The sequence below is a fragment of the Lissotriton helveticus genome, chromosome 3_1 (assembly GCF_964261635.1).
Source record: "Lissotriton helveticus chromosome 3_1, aLisHel1.1, whole genome shotgun sequence".
In the NCBI taxonomy this organism is placed as follows: domain Eukaryota; kingdom Metazoa; phylum Chordata; class Amphibia; order Caudata; family Salamandridae; genus Lissotriton; species Lissotriton helveticus.
In genome coordinates this window covers 544,912,794-544,933,182 of record NC_136061.1, presented here as the reverse complement: position 1 = coordinate 544,933,182, position 20,389 = coordinate 544,912,794, and the positions used below count along the sequence as shown (strand labels likewise).

The 20,389-nt window shown below is 47.8% G+C and overlaps 1 protein-coding gene across 2 annotated transcripts in view; it reads left to right on the top strand.

Annotated features, from left to right (window-relative positions):
- Nucleotides 1–20,389, top strand: part of HSPD1 (heat shock protein family D (Hsp60) member 1) — a 171,373-nt gene that overhangs the window by 23,657 nt on the left and 127,327 nt on the right. For both annotated transcript variants that reach the window (XR_013608662.1, XM_078680438.1), the window contains exon 4: nt 17,892–17,974. Coding sequence is in view for 1 of the 2 variants with exons in the window: in XM_078680438.1 (XP_078536564.1) it covers nt 17,892–17,974 (83 nt within the window). In the remaining variant the exon portion in view is untranslated. The remainder of the gene's footprint in view (nt 1–17,891; nt 17,975–20,389) is intronic.

Below are 20,389 nucleotides of genomic sequence, written 5' to 3'. Positions count from 1 at the left end.
AGATGTACCTGGACTCAGTTGGAGAAGTCTTCCTTCTAATAGCCATGAATTACAATCCTCTCTTAAGATGTACCTGGACTCTGTTGGAGAAGTCTTCCTTCTATTTTGAAACATATAAATGAACTGTGACACACAAGGCCTCACAGATCGGGGCCTGTTAAGGAGTGTCTTTCCTCTATATAATCCAAACGAAAAACGCACTCCACCTCCTGGAATGTCATCGGGCTCAAACACTGTGCTTAGTTGAAAAACCTCTTTAATGTTGGCCGGAGTAGTAGCATTACGCGTTTCGACTCCACTGAGTTTTAGCCGTATGCAAATGTTGTATAACCACCACCTGATCTAATTTATGTCCGGTATTTAAAAAAAAAAAGTGACGAGGGACAAAGTACAGTTTCAAATTGCAATTCATATGTAAGTTAACTTTAAGCATTGCAAACATGAACAGTCATTATTATTTCTTGTTAGATATACGTATAAATCCATGATAGTTTTTCGCATCATTATTAATTTGCGCAATGCTTAGAATTCCTTGTGTATTACTGAACCACCGTTCCCGCAATGCCTATACTCTGTGCCTGCTTGGAAGAAAGGAAGGCAGACAAGCTATTTTTCATCAAAGGTTTGCCAGCTTATGCCTCGACTTTGTGTTGTGCTTTAATCTCTGCCATACATGAAATTATTCCTTTAAAGGCACAAAAACTACAGAACCTTACTTAGACAAAGGATTGAAGGTATGAAAACTCGGAGACGACTGGGACGCATGTACTCGTTTTGCCAAAATAAGCCATTGTTGGAACTGTGGTTCAGTAATACACAGGAGGAATTATAAGCATTGCACAAATTAATAATGATGCGAAAAAAGAACTAACATGGATTTATCCTTACATCAAGAAATAATGACTGTTTGCAATGATTAATGTGAACTTGCATATGAATTGCAGTCGCACCTTGCGCCTTTTGAATTGCCGTTTTAAAAGTGTGTACTTTGTCCCTCACTTTTTTAGGTCGAGCTGATGTGGCATTCATGCGAAGCATGAATGCATCAGCTCGACAACTTATGCTGCCCGTATTTAGGAGAGTGGACAGCAATCAGACGCGCGCTTTCACTCTGTCAGATTTCACCTCGGGAGCGAGCGTCTAAGCTGCGCTTGCGCAGACTAACTCGCTTCCCTAACTCGCTTCCCTCGCACGCATTAACGGCACAGATACAGCCATCCCCCACCCAACCCCGCTCACCGGGCACAAGCAGGGCTTCTATCACGGGGGGGGGGCTGGCACCGTCAAAGTGCCCCAACGCCCCCCCCCCCCCCCGGGCTCCTCTCGTCCTGTCCCTCCGTGTCAGACCAGACTCCGCAGCCCGCTCCGTTGTTTCTCCGCCCCTTCAGTGCGTGTCACGCCTCTCCTTTCTCCCGGCCGGAAATCCCTTTTGCGTGTCAGGCCTCGTTTTCGGAACTGAACTGCAATGCCGAGAGCTTGTTACTTTCATGACTTTTCTTTTACTAATTGCTGCGCGTCTTCCGTTTCCACCGAGAACACGCCAATGGTACCAACAAAGAGCTGGTCACAACTTCGTACTTCTGTACACTTTAACAACTGCACTTTGAGGTAAGCGCCGATAGCATGATTCAACTCCTGGTGTTTCTCACTCTGTGGGTCCAGTACTGCCTTCATACATCTTCGATATATTACCTGAATCGGTACTAAGTCACTCTTGGCACCTCGCACTGTGGAACATTGCTCAGACTCGCATGTGCCACGTTTGCGATCATATATTGAGCAAAAACACGTTTTAGATGTTTATTTTCATTCACTACCTCATTGTTTCCTTTAGGACGAACCTGGCATGTTTGCACATTGTATTTCCCCACTCGTCCTTACACCACATTTTTTCACATGAACTCGCCATTTTTCATCACAGTGAGACGCATTCCTTAGCAATTTTGAGCACATCGGTGTGTTAAAAGCGCGGCCTCGCTTCAAGGACACCGCCCTCAGTTTCTTCTTTTTTTTTTTTTTTTTTAACTTTAACCCGGAGCGCGGCGCCCGCTTCAAGGACACCGTGCTCAGTGTTAAAGTTAAAAAAATAGAAGCTGAGAGTGGTGTCCTTGAAGCGGCGCTGTGCTTAGTTTTACACTTAAACATGCATTTGCAATGCAATAGGTCTCGCATTTACACAAGTTAAGCTATTGGCATTGTAAATTACATTGCCTTTTATTTATAAAAGGAATTGTCATTTACAATGCCAATAGCTTAAACTCGTGTAAATGCGAGACCTATTGCATTGCAAATGCTTGTTATAATACTGGACTTAAATTAGATCAGGTGGTGGTTATACGACATTTGCATATGACTAAGACTCCGTGGAGTCGAAACTCATAATGCTGCTACTCCTGCCACATTAAAGAAGTTTTTCAACTAAGCACAGTGGTTGGACCTGATTACACATTCCAGGAGATGGAGTGCGTTTTTGGTATGGAATATCTATATCCTGCCCTCATTTACAGTATGTCTATATCCTGCTCCAGTAACATTTTAGGCATTTTATATGAAACGTTTGGTGGATTTGGGAAGAATGCTGAACAGTTTTGTGCCAATTCGTTTTTCTTTCAAATGGGTTCCATCTGAAAACTTGTTCCTAGATTCATTGGATAGTTTGTGGTGGCTCAACTGTGGGGTTAACAAGCACATTTTGGTTCCATTCAACATTTATTTGAGATACAGTTGAAGCCTTGGTTAACAGCAACTCGGTTTTGCCTTTCAGGAATTTTATATCAATTGTGCATGTACTGTATTGATGAAAGAGAAAATAACAGAAGCAATCAGAATAACTGTATTTATTCTTTAGTAATGCGGGTTATTAAAGATGGAGGTTATTTTAAGCCGGAAGTTGCAGCAACATGGACTTCCATTGAAGAGTTTTTGAGTCCAAGAGATGCGAACTGTAGAAGCTATTGCAGAATTTGGTGAGGCTTTGTGAGGGGTTGCATTCCTGCTGCAGAACGAACATTCAGAATCTTTTTGATTTTAGGTTAATGGGTTTCACAATTGGACTGTGCTTGTGCTCAACCTCGAATGGTATGTCCAAGGATCAAGAAGTCTTAGCTACAGGAGAACCTAACAGTACCAGCAGTCGTTGGTACTATTGCACCTGGCTGTATTCCTTAGTTGAGGTATAGGTACTTTTGGATAATTAGATATATTTCCATTTGTCCTGTCTGCTAGTATTTTATTGCTTGTATAGTATCAATGAGGCTGCGTGAAGGTCTCTGCTTTAAAAACAGCCTGGTAAACTGAGGAATTGGCAGAAGAGATTACAATAATGACCTGGACCATGACTTTTAGATTCTAGCTCTCTGAAGGGGTGTGATATTGTTTAAAAAAAAAAAAACTTACCCAAGAGACAAACGCCTACTGAAATGTACTTTTCTTGTAAAGAAATCTCCTTAACCCCCTTCTCCCCCACCCCACCTAGTCTCTAAATGAATTACATGAGCCATGTGAGAAATTGCCTATTTTGCATGGTTAGCCCCCCCACGTTTTGCCTGGTTTTGATGTGTGGGAGAAAGTGCCCTCTTTCTGTATGGTTGCCCCCACTTTTTGCTGATGTGGTTTGACTGAGTGTTCCCAGGGTTCATGCTAACCAGGTACCCAGGGACTATGTTCTTCCCAAAACTGCATTTGAAGCCTAAACCCAATTGGCATCTCTGTCCACAGGCCAGCCCCTTGTAAATTGTACCCAGGGCACTATGACCAGAGAATGCCTCTAAGAGCTGCAGCACTTAGTGCCACCCTTAGAGGTCCTGTACCTTCACACTCACACTGCCTTGGCAGGCTGCATGTTTTGGTGCAAAGGGAAGTCGACATGGCACACACAACTCACTCCTCTGGCATGGACCAGTCACCCCTCTAGCTGGGTGCACTAGACCAGTGGTGAGGGTACAGGTGCATGATCCCTGTACCCCTAGTGTCGAAGTCCATTCTTCGACATTGTATGTGCAGTGCAGCCATTAAGAGTATATGGTGCTGGGAGTTTGTCTTTACGAACTCCACAGCACCATAATGACTACACTGAGAAGTTTGGTATCCAACTTCTCAGCACATTAAACCCACACTGATGCCAGTGTGGGATTTAATGAAAAATGCAGACAGAGGGTTTCTTAGGGATGCCTCCTGAAAACTAACCTACCACTAGTGTCCAGGCTGAATGGCTGCTTTCAGACCTGTTTCTGGACCCCTGGGTCGAGAACCTGCTCCTCTCGGGGGTCCTGAAACCGTGCACATTCTTGGACGAGGTGCCAAACCTCTTCCCCCCCCCCCCCTCCCTCCCCCCATGGGCAGGGTCCACAAAGGGGAAGCTTCAAAGGCTTGTCACCTTTGTGAGCTTCCCCAGGCCACTTGTCCCCACTGGTTCTGACCCTCCACCATGGACGGGAGAACAGTCGGGAAAAACAAGTGAGGAAAAGCGGTGGGCCCACCTCTGCCATCTCCACACCTCAGGTGGGAGAGGTGAAGCACAACCCTCAGTCCCCGCCATCTTGCTGATGGGTGTACTCAGCCAACCAGGGAAAGGCTTATTATGCCCCCCTCCCACAGGAGGGTGGCATGATAAGGGGTGTATCCACCCCAGGGAAGAGGCCCTTTGGTCCCGACCTTTTGCCTACATGTAACGCCCCTAAAACTAGTTTTTAGGGCCGCCCCTGAACCTTGCTTCCCCAGACCAGAAGAAACTACAAAGAAAGAAGGACTGAACAGCCGTGCCGAAGCGAACAAGAGGAAGATGCCCACTGACTTGGTCCCAGCCCTACTGGCCTGTTGGCCACCTTGGACCTGCTCCTGCGAAATCCCGGAGTGTCCTGCAGCCAGCAACCTCAAACTCCGGAGGACCTGCCTGCCTTCAACCACAAAGACTGTGTCTCCCATGAACACCGGATTTGATCATCTCCAACCTCTGGCTCCGGCCAGACACAGCGAACCCACACCACTCTGCACCTGCCGTCCACGGCCCGAGCTAGAGTAGGCAAACACAACGAGGAGGTATCCCCGGCGATCCTGACTCTAGATCCGGCGACCCCTGACCTGCCTCCAGCCGACGCCTGCAGCCTAAAACCTGAAGGCCCCCTCCCAACCGCATCCAGGAGTTGGAAAGAAGATCCAACCATAAAAGGCACCTTCAATCACTGAAATCTGTATAGCACGCTACTCGCCCGCAAGGGTCTCAAGGCGCTTGAGGGGGGGGGGGGGTCGCTACCGCTCGAACAGCCAGGTCTTGAGTTGTTTCCTGAAGGCGAGATGGTCCGGGGTCAGCCGTAGGCGAGTGGGGAGGGAGTTGCATGTCTTGGCTGCCAGGTAGGAGAAGGATCTTCCTCAGACGGTGGATTTCCGAAATCGTGGGACTGCGGCGAGGCTGGCGGATCGGAGCTGGCGGGTGGGTGTGTAGAAGGTGAGGCGGCTGATGAGGTACTTCGGGCCCTCGTCGTGGAGAGCCTTGTGTGCGTGGGTGAGGAGTCTGAACGTGATCCTCTTGCTAACGGGGAGCCAGTGCAGGTCTTTCAGGTGGGCAGAGAAGTGGCTGTGGCGAGGGATGTCCAGGATGAGTCGTGCTGAGGCGTTCTGAATGCGCGGGAGTCTTTTCTGGAGTTTGGCTGTGGTTCCAGCGTAGAGGGTGTTCCCGTAGTCCAGACGGTTGGTGACGAGGGCCTGGGTGACCGTCTTCCTGGTTTTGGTGGGGATCCATCGGAAGATCTTTCGGAGCACGCGCAGGGTGTTGAAGCAGGTGGACGAGACGGCGTTGACTTGCTTGGTCATAGTGAGGGAGGAGTCCAGGATGAAGCCCAGGTTGCGTGCGTGGTCCGTTGGCTTGGGTGCGGTGCCCAGGGCATGGGGCCACCAGAAGTCGTCCCAGGCAGAAGGAGATGGTCCGAGGATGAGGACTTCCGTCTTGTCTGAGTTCAGTTTCAGACGGCTGATCTTCATCCATTCCGCGACGTCTTTCATTCCTTCCTGGAGGTTTGCTTTGGCGGAGGGGGGGTCGTTGGTGAGGGAGAGGATCAGCTGGGTGTCGTCGGCGTAGGAGATGATGTGAAGGTTGTGTTGGCGAGCGATGGCTGCGAGAGGGCTCATGTAGACGTTGAAGAGGGTGGGGCTGAGTGAGGATCCTTGCGGAACGCCGCAGATGACTTCGGTGGCTGCCGATCGGAACGGGGGGAGGCGGACTCTCTGGGTTCTTCCGGCGAGGAATGAGATGATCCACTCCAGTGCCGCTCCTTTGATTCCGGTGTTGCTGAGGCGCTGTATCAGGGTGCGGTGGCATATGGTGTCGAAGGCTGCTGAGAGGTCCAGGAGGATGAGGGCAGCAGTTTCCCCGTTGTCGAGCAGGGACCTGATGTCGGTAGCTGCGATGAGGGCGGTCTCGGGGCTGTGGTTTGCTCGGAAACCGGACTGTGAGGGGTCGAGGGATTCGTTGGTCTCGAGGAAGGCGGAGAGTTGTCTGTTGACGGTCTTCTCGATGACTTTGGCTGGAAAGGGGAGGAGCGAGATGGGGCGGAAGTTCTTGAGGTCCGTGGGGTCCGCGGTGGGTTTCTTCAGGAGGGCGCTCAGCTCGGCATGTTTCCAGCTCTCCGGGAAGGTGGCGGATGCGAAGGAGCTGTTGATGATGATCCGGAGTAGGGGTGCGATGATGGAGTCGGCTTTGTTGAAGATGTGGTGAGGGCAGGGGTCGGTGGGGGATCCAGAGTGGATGGTGTTCATCAGGCGGGTGGTGTCTTCGGTGCTGACAAGGGTCCAGGTGCAGAGGGCGGTGGTTGGGGGCGCTGGTTCGGTGGTTGGGTGCGTAGTTTGTGCGCCGAAGCTGTTGTGTATGTCGGCGATCTTTCGGTGAAAGAACGAGGCGAGTGAGTCGCAGAGGTCTTGCGAGGGTGTGATGTCGTTGTTGCAGGCGCTGGGGTTGGAGAGCTCCTTAACGATGCTGAAGAGTTCCTTGCTGTTGTGGGTGGTGTTGTCCAGTCGTTCTTTGAATGCGGTCTTCTTGGTGGTGCGGATCAGCTGGTGGTGTTTGTGGGTGGCGTTCTTGAGGGCTGTCATGTGTTCTGCTGTCTGGTCGCGCGCCAGGCTTTCTTGAGGGTGCGGCAGGTTTTCTTGGAGTTCTTGAGGTCGTTGGTGAACCAGGAGGCTTTCTTTCTGCTGGGAGGGTTCTTCAGTGGTGCTAGTTCGTCGGCGCAGTTGGTGAGCCACTGTGTGAGGTTGCGGGCTGCTTCGCTGGTGTCTGTCGTGTTGGTGGCGTGTTCTGGCTGAGGGTGGTGGTGAGCTGGTCGGCGGTGATCTTGCTCCAGCTTCTGTGGGGAACCTGTTGCGGGTGGTGGTGGTGGGTCGTGGTTCTTCTGAAGTTGAAGTGGACGCATCTGTGATCTGTCCGGTGGAGTGGCTGAAGGAGATGTGTTTGCTGGAGGAGAAGATGGGGTCAAGTGTATGGCCGGCGTAGTGGGTGGGGGTGTTTACCAGCTGCTTGAGTCCGAGGTTGTCCAGCAGGGCGCGGTGTTGCGGTCCTTGTTGTTCTCCAGGTGGAAGTTGAGGTCCCCTAGGAGGATGTAGTCTGTGGAGGTGAGGGCGTGCGTACTGATGAAGTCTGCGATGGCTTCGCTGAATTGTGTGTGTGGTCCGGGGGGTCTGTAGATGAGCGTGCCTCTGAGGGTGGTCTTGGGGTCGGTGTGTATCTGAAAGTGAAGGTGTTCGGCGGCGGTGAGGGTGTTGTCGGAGTTGGTTGTGATGCGGATGGTGTTTCTGTCGGGGGCTGAGGAGGCGTTCATCCAGGTTTCTGTGAGGAAGGCGACATCTGGTGATGTGTCGTGCAGGTTCCAGAGTTCGACGGCGTGCCTGTGGACGGAGCGGGTGTTGAGCAGGATGCACTTGAGGTGGTTGTTGCTGGTGCTCGGCTTTGCGGGTGCGGTGCTGGTTCGGAGGCAGGTGAATTGGCAGGTTTGGCAGGTGAAGGGTCTGTGGGTGCGTTTTGGGGTAGCTCGGTGGCAAGCGGGGTTCTGGCCGGTGTTGAGTACGTGGAGGGTGGCGGCATCGTAGGTTGGTCGGGTGCGATGGCAACGTCAAGGACCAGGGGGTTCCGGCGCTAGGCGCGGTCGGGCTTGCCTTTAGCATACGTGAACGCCGCGCGGGCTCCATATGAGGCGAAGTGGGAGGGAGGAGCAGTTGGGAGGCAGGAGCGGGGGGCGGACAATGGGGTTTACAGAAGAAAAGGGGGCGGGGCCGTGAGGGAGCAGCGGCGGGGAAGGGGCACACCAGGGGTTACAGTCCTAAAGGAGGCACAAAAAAACTATTACAGAATGAAGAAGTACAGTCAGTAAATACCTATAATGAGGGCAATATACACAATGAGGGAACAGCGGCGAAGAAAGAAACGAGCAGCAGCGGGGGCACCGAGGCCAGGGACGAACCTGTGGCGCTGGGGCAGACGCGCTACAGCTGGTGAGCCGTGCGGCGTGGGGGTGTCCTGGATCACCTCTGCACTCCACGGCCTTGGATGGCCAAAACGACTGTGCCTAAACTACCTCCAACATCCCAACTTACCTCTCGAAGTGGTGGTTGCACCCAGAAGACCTTCGTCCCGAGCCTGCAGTGCCTTTGCAAACTGGAGGTTGCACCCAGAAGACCTTCGTCCCGAGCCTGCAGTGCCTTTGCGAACTGGTGGTTCCCCATTGCAGACAGGGTGCCTGATGTCAAAAGAGCACCCTGCACCTGGCCACCCTAGTGCCGCTGAGGTGCACCTTTGGTGCTACTTTGTTTCCCCATTTGCCCTGAGCTAAAGTCAAGGAGATTTGCTCCCACAACCAAGTGGCCTGTTCATCAACAGTCCCCAACCTGAGGCCCCCTATCCTGTTTTTGGAAAACCTTTAGCCTCAGCACTCTGCACCCGGCCACCCTCGGGGCTGCTGGGGGTGTAACAAGAGTGCATCCCTGACCCTGGGGGACTCCTGTGTCTACCCCCAGAACCTCAACTCCTACTACCGAATACTTACCCTAAAACCGATAACCCTATTTTCCTCCATAAGATAACATTTACTCTTTTTCTTGGAAAAGTTTATACATGTGGAATTTAAAAACCTAAAGAAATTATACTACCTAACAAACGATTTTACTAGCCTGTTTACAGGAAATGTCCCAGAGTAGTATCTAGGTATACTGCACTGTGTAAGAAAATGAATCTCAAAAGTTACTAGTTTGTAATTTTACTCCAAATCCTATACAAAGTATATGTACTGTATTCTGCAAAGCATTGCATTATCAGTAACACTACTGCAATCAATAAGTATATTTACAATTTCAATCCAAACTGTTGTCTGAATATTTACTGCAAAGTACTTATCACTTACCTGTGCTAGGCTTGCTTGGTTCTAGGAAATAAATAAAAGAATATTTTTATACAAAAATAATTGGTCTGAAGTTCAGTCTTTGAGTGTGTGAATTCAATTGCTGACTGAGTGTGTATAACATGCTTACCACTGTACTATGATACTGCCTTACTGCTCGTCCACACTACCACAAATAGAGAGTGAGGTTCTATTAAACTTTACCTCTGCCTACCTTTGTGGTTCCACTGGACTGTGTGCACACTATACCTGACGTTGGTATAGTATAAACAGAGCCAGATTCCTAGAGTGTGGTTTCAAATTTAGTGCACAGATTCCTTGCCAACCACGTCCCCTGTGCAGTGCTCTTTCCCTTAAACTCCCAATTGGTAATTCTCCATGTATAATTCCTGGGGGTACCTTGGGACCCCCCCCTCCTCAATGGGACCATGATACTGCCCTTGAAGCCTGCATGCACCAGTGAGGGAGAAAACCATGTCGACATGGCACCTTGGCTGGGTGCCATCCCTGCTAGCACTGCCTGGCAGCGTAGGTAAGTCACCCCTCTAACAGGCCTCACATCCCTACGGCAGGGTGCACTATAGTACAGGTGAGGGCATATTTGCATGAGCAGATATGCCCTTACGAAATTGGGCACCATTTCCTAATTTTGTAAGTGCCAGTGAAGCCATAGAGAGTACATGGGCTGGTAACTCGACAGCTAGAGTTTCCCAGTGGCATGATGGCTTCACTGAATACAGGAGTGTTTGGTACCAAACTTCTCTTTCAATCAACCCACACTGATGCCAGTGTGGAATTTATTGTACCATGCACCCATAGGGCACCTCAGAGGTGACCCCCGAATCCCTAACAACCCTGGTGTTTGTCTGTAGGCGGCCAGCCACCACCAGACATGTTTCTGGACCCCTGGGTAGAGAGCCCCTGCTCTCTGGGACCATAAACCATGCACAGCCTGGGCATAGGCTTCATGCCGTCTCCATCCGGATGGGCTAGTGCTCAAAGAAGGGAAGCTACAAAGGCCTGCCGCTTGTAATGCGACCCCCAGCCTCTGCTGCTAGGAGCAGATGGCAGCCTCTGGTTCACACCTCCACTTGGTGCGGGAAAATTTAAAAAAGAGAGGGGAGAGGTTGGCAGAGGTGGGAAAATCGGAGAAGATGGGGGGAGGGGGTGGGGGGGGGGAGCGAGGTGAAGCACACCTTCCAGTCCCACCAACTTGAAGATGGGGGGACCCCTCCAATCAGTGCTAGGCCTCCGCCCCATCCCACAGGAGGGTGGCATAATTGAGGGTGTAGTCACCCCCAGATAAGTTGCCAATTGGCACTACCTGCTACTCTTAAAACGCTTCCTAAATTGAGTATTTGGGTGGCTGCCCCAGACCTGACCTTCAGATCTGCGACTACCTAAGAAGAAAGAAGACAGCCTGCAGCAGAAGCCAGAAGACAAATGCCTGTCTCCAGCTTTGACGAACCTGCGACCTGTCCTGCAACAGGGGAGGACTGTTGCCTTCAATAAAGACTCCAATTTCTCGAGCTCAGTGGACCTGTCCAGAAGAAACGTCCTCCAAAGATTCCGGATCCAGGCGGATCCGGGTCTCCTGCCCACCCTGCACCAGACGCTCACGGCCTGAGTCAGAAAGGTTCGCCTGTGCAGTGAAGACTCCCTGGTGATCCTCGCCTGTTTCCACGACTGCGCCTGCAGTGTGAATCCAGAGGCTCAGTGACTGGCGCCGATAAGACTGACGTCGAAAGGCACCCCTGTACCCAAAGCTCCTGGGCTTTGGTGAACTGAGCCGACGGTGCACCTACGACCCTCTACATCCAAATTTAACTCTGCTGTCACTGGTCTCCCTCTTGCAACCTCCGGTGCCATGCCTGCAGCCTCTTTTTCCGTCAAAATCCTCATTGGAAAGCATGGACGCCCAGCGTCTAATTTGCACAGTGCACTTGTTTGCCCCTGTGCCGCTGGTGTTGAATGTTTGTTGCTGCTTTGTGCCCCCCCCCCCCACTTGTGATTAAGCTAACCACCAAACATTTGCTCCTGCAACTGATTTACTTACCTGCTAGCGGTGTGGTACCAGTCCCCGCCCTCACTCCCTGTCTCCATTGTAAATTATTGGGTCGAACTCAGATTTTGACCACTGTATCTGGCCGCCCCTGTGCCGCTGGTGGTGCAATGTTGGTACTTTCCAGACCCCTGGCCCATGCTGACGTTTGGCTCTGAAGACTGAGATTGTAAGTTGAACATTTACCTGTATAACCGCAATATTGTTTTCCCCATAAGATAACATTGTACTGTGTGAAAAACTGAAACTGAGAAACTTTTTCCAAAGTGAAAAGTATTTTTAATTAAAAATTAACTTGCCAGATTATGAAGACCTGGGTCTTAAAATAAAGTACAAACAAGTATAATTTTATAAAAGTGGTCTGGATCTCCTCCTTGAGTCGTGTGTCCATTATTTATCACTGTTGTTCAATAAATGTCTTTCACTCCTCTGTGTTAGGCCTTAGGCTGCTTGCCCACACTACCACTAATGGAGCACTTTAGGTTTTACATTGAGATCAGTACACATTTAGGGAACCCCTGGACTCATGGTGGGGAGGCAGGGGGTTAGTGAGAGGGAGGGGGAGAGTTACTGGGAGCAGCAAATGGTTGGGGGCAAGCCATTGAAGCTTTCCCTTCGTGGACCCTGCCAATCCCCGCTATTTGCATTTAAAAGAGGGCGTAACATCAGAGATACTCAAAAAAAAAAAAAAAAAAAAAAAAAACAGCATAAGGAAACTGACGAAAAGAGGAACTTTCAAATGCAGAAATTGCATCCATTGCAATAATGTAATCAGCAGAGAGACATTACTGCATCCCAGGACAGGAGAACAAATTAAACTCCAAGAAGCACTGGATTGCAACTCCACACGCATGGTATATTCCATCAAATGCCTATGCGGACTATTATACATTGGCAAAACAGACCGGAAAATGAAAACCAGACTAACCGAACATAGAAGTAGAATCCAGAACAAAAATACAACCTCCAGTTTGGCCGAACGTTGGTAACAAGCCCGGCATAACATATCGCAAATAAAATTTCAAATCATAGAGCACGTTCCAATAAGAGGCGGAATTGACAAATCGAAATTACTCCTACAAAGGAAAATTTATTGGATCAGGAAATTGAACACTATGATGCCGACAGGGCTCAACGATAAACTTGACATGTCATGCTTCTTATAATCTCAACCACATTAATAAAGTAAAAACCACTATATAAGGCATTATGAACATAACACTGTAGGCATACATAGTCTGGACACAATAACTGCCCTATTGTTAATAATTCTCACAGGAGATAGACCGCAAAGTGTACACCACTAGTGTCTAACACAATATGTCAATTAAATAATCTTTTATATGACCAGCAAATATCCATATGTAACTAATGATGATGTATCTCTCACACAATGCCAGTAAAGTAATCCTTTAGCAGATATGTAAATATGCATATGCATTTCTAAATGAGAAAATAAGATTATTTGTAAACATGTCCGAAGTCTCTAATTTTATCAGTGTCAGTTGGGGCCTTGAACTTGAACACACTAGAGAAAGTAAATGGTAGTATGGAGTTTGAAGGTGACGTACACGATTCACATACATATATAACATGAGTTATATGTCTCCTAATATTTCCAACGTCTATAATATACATTAACATACATAAGTCATAGGTCCACTAATGCATGAAATGCCCCTAATTCTTTAGGTGCTTTGATAATAATGATGAACGAGGGTCTATAAAGTTATAGCTAAATTGAAAGTACCTCTACCCAATCCAAGATGGCGCTTAAACTTAAAATATTTACGTGTACCGGCATGACATTTAAATAATTTAATATGTAAATGAACATTGTAGACACAGTTCATGGTTGACATTATCAGGAACGCTTTTTTCACCAACCATGCATGGATAAAATTTAAATTCAGATTTATTTATAAACATTAAACTACACCCAAGATGGCGCTTATCTCGCACGCATATATGGGACGTTTTAGCGATACAACGTTCGAATAGAACATCTTGTGTGAAGATAACGCACAGCCACCGCTAGTCGGAAACATTGACATTAATAGGAGGTAAGAATAAGGGAGATTAAAATTACTAACATTGCACATTTTTAAGGACGGCAACTTTTTAATTTGCCCAACTACTATTGTTTCTATAGACATGAACCTCCAAGCTCTCAAGGGGAGAAAAGCGTACATCTTTGACTGCACAGGTGCGTTGTCGTAGACTGTGAGAAGCGTGCGGGACCTCACAACTCGGTAAGATTAAGTTGAATTCATAGCCCGATTCGGAAAACAATTTCGTGAATAGGGCAACTTATAACTTCTGATTACATACGCATTACAGGTGACAACCAGCATATCAAGCGGAAGTTGAGCACAAGTACCCTTACAAAATTAAAAATCGGGAGATATTAACCCCTTCAGTGCTGCGCGAATTTCGCTGCAGTGCTGAAGGGTTTAAAACCGTATTGGCTCATGACGGAAATGTTCCGTCATCAGCACGGGAGCACCGACGCTGATGACGGAACCATTCCGTCATGAGCATGCAAGGGGTTAAAAACAGTCACACGGTAAGACTTGTATGTTGTAGTAATGTATCCCGGAGCATAGACACCGGCATTTGCCAATTAATCCTGTGCTTTACGGACAGAAACTCACAGGGACGAAGTAACAGAAAGAAGCTGCATATCCCAGAGAAAAGTGTTTTTAGGAAGAACCTAGACACGTTATCGGGTCACAAGGAAACCTCCTCAAGGGAGCAAATTTTTCATAGCATAGCGGTAAGATACCGTCCTGTACACCATAGATTCATGTTCTCGCAGCTTCGTTTAGCTGTCTTACAATTGCATAAAGAATGCTCACACTGTTTTAGGTACAACAGCAAATTAGTTAAACTTTTACTAACGCTAAGGGCGGGTCATTATATGCATACAGGATAATAGAATCATGCAGGCTAGATATTGACATCTGACCTGTCCTATACAGTGTATGTAAACAATAGTAATCTTCTAAAAAGCAATATATGCATGCATTTGATGTGCATATAATCATGACTGAGTTCACATCGTATTTGCAATGAAAGATGTTTTAATATATTTACTGATGCACACATGGTATGGAAATAATGCCTCTGTTTAATCGCATTATTAACGGCAGATGGTTAATGCAATATATGCACCGATGTACACATGGTACGGAAATAATGCCTAGGATTGCAACTCTTACGACAGATGGTTTTTGCATATGTACCTCGAAAAGCAAGGCACAAACTTAATGAACTCATTTACAGGTTCGCCCCTGACGAATGGACGCACAGTCCCGAAATGCATTTGGCCTAATTTCAAAATCTGTAATTGCAGCGAGAAAAACAATATTGTAAATATCATTGAATTAACAAATGTATTTAGAATTGCATTAATAGAAATTGATTGCAGGTTGAATACAAATAATGCAATGTTGACTAAATTGCTAAAATTGAAAAGGAAAACAATGTGACTAAAAATGTATTTTTTACCGGACAACTAGAAATCAAAGTTAGCATTTAACCCAATACGCTGTGCACGTTTGAGATCAGGTCGCCTGTTAAAGTGCATGACCACTTTCACATTACAGTACATGCCAGGCAAGGGCAAAGTCAAGCGTAGCACGCAATAATAATTAGAGTTTAGATATGCATTCAAGTTTAGAAGAAATAAATAGGAGTTCACATATCCACCCTTTCACAGTTTATACACACAGGGATGTGTGCCATGTCAACTCTTCACTTTGGTCTGCACCAAAACACGCAGCTTACAATAGCAGTATGTGTGTGTTAAGGTACAGGGCCTCTAAAAGTGGCACAATAAGTGCTGCAGCCCTTAGAGGCATTCCCTGGTCACAGTGCCCTTGTTACCTACAGTACCTTTTACAAGGGACTTGCATGTGGCCAATGAGTTGTCAATTGGGTTTTGCAACAGTACACTTTAGGGAATAAACCTAGGCCCTGGGTACCTGGTTGTCAGGAACCCAGGGCACACTCAGTCAAAGAGCATCAACATTAGGCAAAAAAGGGGTGCAACCATGCAAAAAGGGGCACTTTACTACACCAACACATCCGAGCTTCCACCTCCTCACTTCTTGAGTTCCACAAGAAGCTTGAAGACCTAGTTCTTCGTATAAGCACTTTGGGCACCTCGCACCTGCTGAAGCGCCTGAATACCCTTTCAGGTGATTAGTACACTATACAAATCAGTATAGCATAAAAGATTACTTTTGTTATTATAAAAGGAAACATCCCACCCTGCCTGTATGACTTTTCAGACACCAGATCCCATGTTCCTAGAAGGTTGTCATAAACTTTGCCTAGCAGTTGCTTGCATCATGAAATTCCCATGTATCCTCCGTGCCTTTACAATGTGATAGTGCTCTGACGCCATGTCCTTTAGCACTTAGGCTTACACAAAATCATAGGGCCCCCCCACTAAAAGCACTACGTAGAACAAACCCAGTGTTATACAGACAAGATACAAAGACCAAAGCAGTGGCCTTTGAAGGATGCGTTCGACCAAAGACCAGCATGGAAAATGACCCCCCTCAATCCCATCCTTTGCCTTCGTAGTAAACATGGCTATAATTGGGGTGTAGATTGCTACTCAGACTTCTGGGCCCCAATTCTTGTGCACCAGCTGCACCTCTGGATGCAATATTACGAATAACAGAAGTGATCTGTGCAGTTTCTGACAACGTAATATGTATGTGGCTCACAGGGTTCACCAAGTCTTACAATTGATTCCATATAACCATTCCTTGCCTCAAAAAGGGAAAACCATAGCGGGACACTAAGAGCATACATCAGATGGAATGCTAGTTAAGAGGATGAAAAGGAAGGTGGTTGGCAAGAGATGAAATTGAACAGAAGGGGACTGAACGGGATGGGTCTAATGTGAAGGTTTGCAGCAAGTGTGGCAGAGAAGCTGAGGAGAGAGGAGAAAACTAGTCTGGAGTCAGACTTTGACCAGGCAATCACCTTGGTTCTTGAAGATGGCTCTCAGTTAGAACTGCATCTTGCCTCCTCTGCTTTCTTGAAAGGTTAGTGCTAATACTACTGACCTAATGCCAACTACTGCTCATTGAGAGCTGAGGCGGATGAATGAAAAGCCCCAGGGGAAGAAAGAGTTTACCGGATCATACCCGATGAGTAGCAGAAGGCGAAAACAAAGTTCAAACCACGGGGCCAGAGGGGAAATAAAAAAAGAACAAGAAGGCCTAATGGGCAGGTTAAAAGATTCAAAAGAGCGGAGATGCAAGTGTATGGGCCAGTGTGATCATCAGCTCTGTTCCAGGTGGGCTCTCAAGCTGAGGGGCAAAGGCAGGATCTGAAGGACAATGGGGAAATGCAAGACCTCTTGACGGGGAATCATGATAGGCCCCAAGGGCTAAGGATGGAAACTGCTCCGATGGCCTTCATGAAATGAGGAAAGAGTCGGGTCTGGGAGCGGAGTCTGGGAGTAACAGCACCCACATATTTACTCTTACTTGAGAGGCACGTTGGTTAGCTCCATTGCCCCTTCATGTGCAGATGAGCAACCACTCCTGATGCCTCAGGGAAATTGCAGGGACAGGCTGCTTTTTTCAGAGTTTCCGCAAACAACAACCCTGTACCGCCTGGAGTCTATCCCTATCTTGTTCCACCGATAAGAAGGAATGTTTTCGCCTTACGGCCGGCTTAAGTGTCCACTGGCAAATTCTGATTGTGATTACAATTGTGGGATGCAGGCTAGTCTGACCTTCACTCACTGATGGGATCTAGTTCAGCCATTTAAAGTTGCTTTGAGCACCAGGGTCCCATTTCTGTTGTGACTTTACTTGTAAGTAAACTAGGCATTACATTATCTGGGGGTGGGGAGGGGGGAAAACATAATTCATATACTTGATCAACAAATTCTCACCCGGGCCTCTACCTTGACTCCTTATGCCCTTCATTGTTTGCTGAATCTTTGGATGCTAAGCCCTGCAGATCCACAGTACACCTTTGCTTGATGAATGCTGCACATGCACAAGCCCTGCATGCGTCAATGCAGTTATGAGCTTCATGCCTTTTTCAAATCCTGTATTTTATTATTTAACCAAATGTTTTCCTCAGACTTGCTGTATTCTATGGTTACTATATATCTTCTATTACAGCAACCTCAAACTTAGATTCTGTCTTCCTTTAATTTGTTTGTGGCTCACTTTGTGTACGCAGCAAGTTTATCCTGTTTGCTCTATTGAATGTGGTACAAGATTAATTTTGGGGTGTTTTCAAATTCACTGCCTAGCCAACTGGAAATTACTGACATTTTGTCTTGCCTCTCTTTATCCTATCCTTTTTTTGTAATTTAGGTTTTATTTTTATTTAATTCAAATGATTTGTATTTAATGATTTGGAGTGATTTTATTAGATTTAGTGTGTAGATTCTTAATATTTATCTTTTTCAGGGGTAATGCTGGCAGTTGATGCGGTTATAGCAGAACTGAAAAAGCAGTCGAAACCTGTCACAACGCCAGAAGAAATTGCACAGGTAAGCTGAGTTTTATGTTCAATAGCAATATTTTCTCCCAGCTAAGGGAAAAAACATCTAGATAGGCTGGTGTCAGTTGATTATATATTTTTCTACCATACAGTTTATCAGTCAATCAGCATTTGTGTAGCACAGCACTGTCACCCCTAGGGGTATATGAGCACTGTGGGAGTGACGTCCTGTCGAAGAGCCAGGTCTAGAGTTTCCTTTGGACGTGTACCAGGGAGCGTCCTGTTGGAAGATGGAGAGGTAGGTCTTCCCAGGTCTTGGTGGTGATGTAGGAGAAGGAGCGGCGTCCACTGCGACTGATACAGGTGCACAGGCTATTGAGGAGCGCAGGTGTCATGCGGGTAGGTGGAAGTTTAGTCATTGGTTGATGTAGGCTGGTCCTTAATCGTGCAGAGCTTTGTAGTTGAGGCTCTTGAACTGGCATCTCTTCTAGAAGGGGAACCTGTGGAGGTTTGAGGTGGGTGGCGGTGTGGGTTTGTTTGGGGAGGTCCAGGATGAGTCTGGCTGTAGCATTCTGAATGGTCTGGAGTCTTTTGAGGAGCTGAGTAGAGATGCCGGCGTAGAGGGCATTGCTGTAGTCCAGGCGGCTGGTGACCAGGGCCTGAGTGATGGTCTTTCTGATGTTGACTGGGATCCATCTGAAGATTCTGCAGAGTGTGGAAGGGCGAGGAAGTAGGAGGATGTGACTGAGTAGACTTGTCGTGTCATGGTCCGATTTTCTGTTGGGAATGATGCCTAGGTTGCGTGCATGGTCCGTAGGTGTTAGTGTTTGTCAGAGTACTGCTGGCCACCATACGGGTTTTGGTGTTCAAGAAGATCAGTATTTCTGTCTTGGAGTTGAGTTTAAGGCAGTTGTCTCTCATCCTGTTGACTACTTTGGCCTTGGTGTCGCAGAAGTTGATTCTGGTGGTGGAGGGGATCTGATGTCTTGTGGGGGGGGGGGGTAGGGGGAGAGAGAGAGAGAATCTTAGGTGTTGAACAAGGTGGGGCTGAGGGATGATCATTTTGGTACATCCCATAAGATGTTCTTGGGTTTGGGGGTGAAGAGATGCAGCTGTGTGTGTGTCCTGTGAGGAGAGAGGCGATCCACTTGAGGGCCTTTTGTTGATGTAGATTGTGTTGATGAGGGTGTGGTAGGAAAGTGTTGAAAGCGGCAGAGAGGTCGAGGAGGATCAGGGCCACATTCTCCTTGAAGTCTAGGAGGATTCTGATGTCATCTGTGGCAGCGATCAGGGTGGTCTCAGTGCTGTGGTGGCACGGAATCCTGATTGGGTGGTGCCAAATGCATGGTTTTGTTCCAGGTATTCGGTAAGCTGTTAAACGACCTTCACTAGTATGTTTGGTACCCGGTAAGGGAGCAGGGAGATGGGTTTATTTATTTCTTTATTTTTGAGTTTGTTGCTGCTTTTAACAGAGGGTATTTTTAGGAGGGGGGTCTGACCTCTGCCTGTTTCCATCTGACCAGGAAGGCTACTGTGGTGATGAAGTTATAGATGATGCTGGTGAGTTCTGTGCTGATCGGGTCAGTTCCGAGGTTCAAAAGACTGTGGGGGGCAGGGGTCAGTGGGTGCACTGGAGTGAAGGGATGACATGGCTGTGGTTGTCTGAGTGGTGAGCAGAGACCAAGTGGTGATCATTCGGCTGGTATGTGCTGGTTGGTCAGGGTTGTTGAGAGCAGTGGGTTGGGTTGTTGTAGGTAGTGGCAGTCTTGCTGTGGAAGTAGTCCGAGAGGGTGTTGCAGAGTTCTTGAGGGGTGGATTGTGTTTTCTGTGGCTGGGTTGGAGAACTCATTGACGTTTTCAAAGAATTCTTTTGTGGCTGCTGTTATCGATGTGGGCTGTGATGGCTGTTCTCCTAGCTTCCTGGATCCCCTGCTGGTAGTTGCTGAGGGTAGCTTTGTGAGCGCCTCTGTCGGCGGGGTTCCTTTTGCGCGCCTCTCAAGTCGGTAACAGTTGTGCTTGGCGGTTCTGAGCTCCAGGGGGTACCAGCTGGCTTTTTTTTTTTTTTGAGGTTTTGTTGGCTTTTGCTGGTTTGATCTGGGCGACTGTCAGTGCATTTGGTGATCCATGTGGAGAAGTTATCGATGTCGTAGTCTAGTTCTAATAAAGCTTGGGTATGGGTGGTGCCTAGGGCCTGTGTCCACTTTCTCCATTACTTTTCCCCATGAGGTGTGAGGAGCTGTGAAGCTTGAGGATGGTGTGCGGAGTGTCGGACATAGTGAAGTGAATGATGATGTGGTCGGTCCAGGCGAATTCTGTGACGTGGCTGAATTTGATTCCGTAGCATTAAGTGTCCATGGATTTGAGTTTGTGTCCCACTTTGTGTGTGTGTGTTTGGTAACCAGTTGGGTGAGGCTGATGTTCAGGTTCTCCAGAAGGGAGGTGTAGTTGGGGGTCATCAACATGG